Source organism: Branchiostoma belcheri, unplaced genomic scaffold (genome assembly GCF_001625305.1).
Source record: "Branchiostoma belcheri isolate BF01 breed outbred unplaced genomic scaffold, Haploidv18h27 scaffold52, whole genome shotgun sequence".
Taxonomy (NCBI): Eukaryota; Metazoa; Chordata; class Leptocardii; order Amphioxiformes; family Branchiostomatidae; genus Branchiostoma; species Branchiostoma belcheri.
In genome coordinates, this window is record NW_017804154.1 from 259222 (window position 1) to 263582 (window position 4361).

The 4361-nt window shown below is 41.9% G+C and overlaps 1 protein-coding gene across 1 annotated transcript in view; it reads right to left on the reverse strand.

The window, feature by feature from the left end:
* Positions 1-537: 537 nt before the first annotated feature.
* LOC109480639 (uncharacterized membrane protein YCR023C-like) overlaps positions 538-4361 on the reverse strand; it is a 12652-nt gene continuing 8828 nt past the window's right edge. The window contains exons 9-12 of the mRNA XM_019782871.1: positions 3164-3269; positions 2567-2667; positions 1415-1525; positions 538-1263 (exon numbers count right to left, since the gene is read on the reverse strand). Coding sequence (XP_019638430.1) covers positions 538-1263; positions 1415-1525; positions 2567-2667; positions 3164-3269 — 1044 coding nt within the window. The remainder of the gene's footprint in view (positions 1264-1414; positions 1526-2566; positions 2668-3163; positions 3270-4361) is intronic.

Sequence of the window (4361 nt, forward strand, 5' to 3'; positions counted from 1 at the left end):
AGAGAAAGATTAAACGCGTCGTATATTTGTTGAATAAATGCTAGCTTTCATATAACTTTTGGGAACATATAAGCTAAAGAGGGAAAGTCTGCCCACCGTACACTGAAAGTGTGCGGAGAGGAGGATTAAACACATCATATGTTTGTTGGTAAGCTATGAAAACATAAAAATTTTTATATTTGCGTGCACCAAGGTCTGCTACAACTCATGTCAGGCGTTGAAAGGAAACAGAGTTCTAGGCACAGGCTCTCGATAATTTACGCGGCGTCTTTTCCGTCTTGCTTTAAATTGTGAGTAGAAAAAAATTAAAAATATACCTGATTGATTTACTCATGTTTCAAATTTGACTTAAGTTTTGAAACAGAAATACAAAACATTTCCTGTACCTTTCTGGGACATGTTCAACATGTTTGTCGTAACTGAATATTTCAGTATCTGTAAACCGTGCGTAAAGAAACATGCCGTAATACGTTACATTTACAACTGCGAAAATCCTTCGTAAATATAAGATTTCTTTTCAGTACACTTTAATCGATCTTAAAGTCTGCTTAAATATTTCCCTGTCTTTAAAGTCTCAATACGGATGTCGTAAATTTTGCTTAAATATCTGTTTTCGTGCTGTGTTGGAGCTTGTGGTTCTGGGTTGGGTACCTGGGGCTTAAGACTGGGTGTACCGGGAACCTGTGGCTGGGGACTCGGTGTAGCAGAAATCTGAGGCTGAGGGCTGGGTGTGGTGGTAATCTGAGGGCTGGGTGTAGTGGTAATCTGAGGGCTGCGTGTAGCGGGAATCTGTGGCTGGGGACTCGGTGTTGCGGGAACCTGTGACTGAGGGCTGGGTGTAGTGGTAACCTGGGGACTGGGTGTAGCGGGAACCTGTGGCTGGGGACTAGTTGTGCTCTGGGTTTGAAGCTTAGAACTGGGTGTGCTGGGGTTCATCGGAGTTTCAGTTTTGGGAGTGACAGGTTTGGTTTGTTGTGTGACAGGAGCCTGTGGTGGAGAGGTGGAGCTGGAGGTTGGAACGGTGACCGCCTGTGAAGGGACACTTGGCGTCGTCTGTGCTGAAGGACTCGGGGGCTGGCTGGAGGGCAGCACTGTTGTGGAGGTTAAAGTCGTGTTTGCAGGCAATGGAGGAAGAACGACTGAAGGACCGGTCATCATGGCCATCAAAGGGATCATCAACACACCAAAGGCAAATACCAGAAGACCATACTTGTACAATGTTGTATATTTAAACCGTCGTGTCAACCATGGAACAATAAGTACCTGAAATAGATAAAAAACTTCATCAAGTTCACAAAAGCTATATATACCAGATAAAAGATTATTGCCGTTGAAAAGTGTTACACTTATAGAAGACCATGTTGATGAATTTCTTGCATGCTTTAGTCACGAAATCTGGTGTTTCCTGGCCCACCTGATCCGCCATCACGACCGCTCCGAGAACACTGACAACTATTGAGATCTGTCTGGAGTCCATGCCGAACCCGCCGTGATCATACCCCGACACCAGCAGGAGGGGGAGGAGCTGCAACAGACAGAAGGAGAGATTTTATCAGCACAACCCAACTTATTTCGGGTTTCCATTGTTGGCTGCACACCCTCAAGTTTTGAGACCGTCAGGGGAATAATTTGGAAGCATGACCACCCAGAGACGTACTGTGACTAGAGACCGACAGGATATATCACCAGGTGGGTTGCAGCTCAGTCTTCGGCAGAGGACGAACACCAGTAAAGATATTGGTTACATGCAATAATCAACAATAACATCTGTATGTTTAAAAAAAAACTGACCGTGAGGCATGGCTAACATAGACAATATGTACCACAACCAAAACAAGAAATATAAGATTCCAACCCCCAGGAAACATAATGAATAAAAAACTGTTTAAAGCAACTGCTAACAATATGTTAAAGATATAACATTGACAGCAATGCTACAAGTAACACTTCGTTGTTTAAGATATTAGTGATATCGCCATTTATTATAACACTACAAAGGCTAAAAATTATTCCTGAAAGTAATATGGTACAGTCCATTATATTAGCCGTACTTCAGCTGTAGCACCGTGACAGAAGGGATATCATCAGCTTGGGACAGTCGGTTCGGGAATTCATTTCTGTAGAAAGTTGTTGGCTCAGCAACTTGTAGAAGCTGCTGATCCAACAACTGCTTTAATCCTATAGCTGTTTAATAACGTATAATAAACGTTAGCAAACACGTACCGGATTCATTTTACTACTTTACCTTAATAATAATATAAGATACTAATAAAATGCACAAGATTACCTTCAGGATCTCAATAACATCTTTCTGACATTGAAACAAATCCGGATCCTGAGTGCGAACACGCAGCCGCAACCCAAACAGAACCTTAGTCAGAGACCATCCTTACCAGCGGCTTGTACACTACATATCTCCTCACGTAGGAGGTACACCGAGGAAAATATATTTGTTCGACAGCTGTAGATTGTTTTTGACAGTAAGATCAGCAGCCTTACCACAAGAGAGCTAACAGAACTTGAAACATTTAAAATGTCTTTTGTCAGTGATCATTGATTACCCTACCTGAGATACAGCTATTGCCACAAAGGCCAGCAGTCCGTACAGTAATGACGACAGCATCACTCGTCTGTCCCACACCAGACGGGACAGCGGCCAGGAATCTGCTAGAGTTTGGAAATATGGTCTTAGTTACATTGTTTTTCCTTCCTTTGTTTACAAATATTTGCCGACATAAATCATCCACATCGAATCACCGGGCCACTCCGTCTCTTTGGACAAAGTGAGAATACTGGACACTAAACAGGACTACTTTTTAAGAGGCATTAAGGAGGCCATATATATCAAAGCACTTCAGCCATCACTTAATAGAGATGGTGGACGATATAAACTCCCTGGTACTTTTGATCAATTGCTTACGTCACGTATCAGTAAAATTTCATGTGAATAAGGTCACGTGTTTGTAAACCGTAATTCTCGCGAGATCACGTTGTGAAGTGATTGGTCATTAATTATCCTGATGAAGGCGACAGTGGTCGCTGAAAATTGGATCCCTGTACAATTGTGTGTTGGAATAAAGTTTAACGTTTTACTATGACATAAATCATGTACCTTATCTTTAAAACAAACTCATTGCTCCCGAAGTGAGAACATCAATCCTACTTTCAGACTCGGCACCTTCCTCCATGCGCTGGTACCCGGCAAGTGTTGAGCCCACGTCCTGAAACTTTCCTTGGAGATCTCTTCTCCCATTAGTGTCGTCAGCAGCCTAGAGGACATGTTCAGTGCTGTAGTATTCTTGAGACGTGATGTGTATGTAAGTGGAAACTTGATACCATCACGGATAACTTAAATACAATACAATACAATGCAATGCAATACAATACAATACAATACAATACAATACAATACTATACAATTCAATGATATTTACATATGTAAAGATGAAGTGTTAAAAGGTTCAGCTGAACTGTAGGACGTTTCATATACAAACATGTCATTTGAGTAGGGACCACTACATGTATCTACTGAATAATTATATTTCAGTCCATACCATGGTATGGATGAAATATATTGTGTTCTCTCCTTCTCCTTCTCCTGCCAAACAGTCAAAGGGATTCAACTCCGCCATCATTCAGCCAAATGACTTGAAATTTGGCATGGAGGTAGAGTGGGCCAATACCCCCAGGCATTTTTTATACATACCTTTGAAAAATTTTTATGAAGGTTTTTTGGGGCATTTTTCGCCAAAAATGGATTTTTGGATCCTGAGCCCTGGTTTTACAACCAAATGATCTGAAATTCGGTATAAGGGTACCTTGAACGTGTGTCTACAGAATAGCAGTCACATATTTGGCATACACTACTTCCAAATGACTCATTTGGGGGACTTTAATGGCTATTTTCAGCAAAAAAGGGCCAAAAGTGCTATATGCCAAAAAACAGTTACTCAAGCAACTGGATATGATTTTGAAAACGTCAGACGTTTCAGCTAGTATCCACTAGCTTTCGTCAGTGACTGAGAGACCAGAGGGGAAAGCAGGTTTATATACACAACCTGTTGATTGATATGCAAATAAAGTGAAGACAAATTTTTGGAAGTCGAAAAAGGAACAAAAGTCAGACAAGTCAAGACAAGATGATGCAAATTAGTCTGAAAGCTCCTGTTATACAGGACAGGAGCTTAAGTGTTGTCTGTCCTCGGGGCTGGGAGTGCCAAATCCCAAGTGCCGGAAAGATCGACCCGTAGCCCCCCTTCCCTGTTGAGGGTGGGGTTGTACATTCTTTCATATATTGCCTCTTTAACACCCCGTTCCCACCAGCGTGTTTCGCGGTCTAAGACATCCGTGGACTCGAGTTT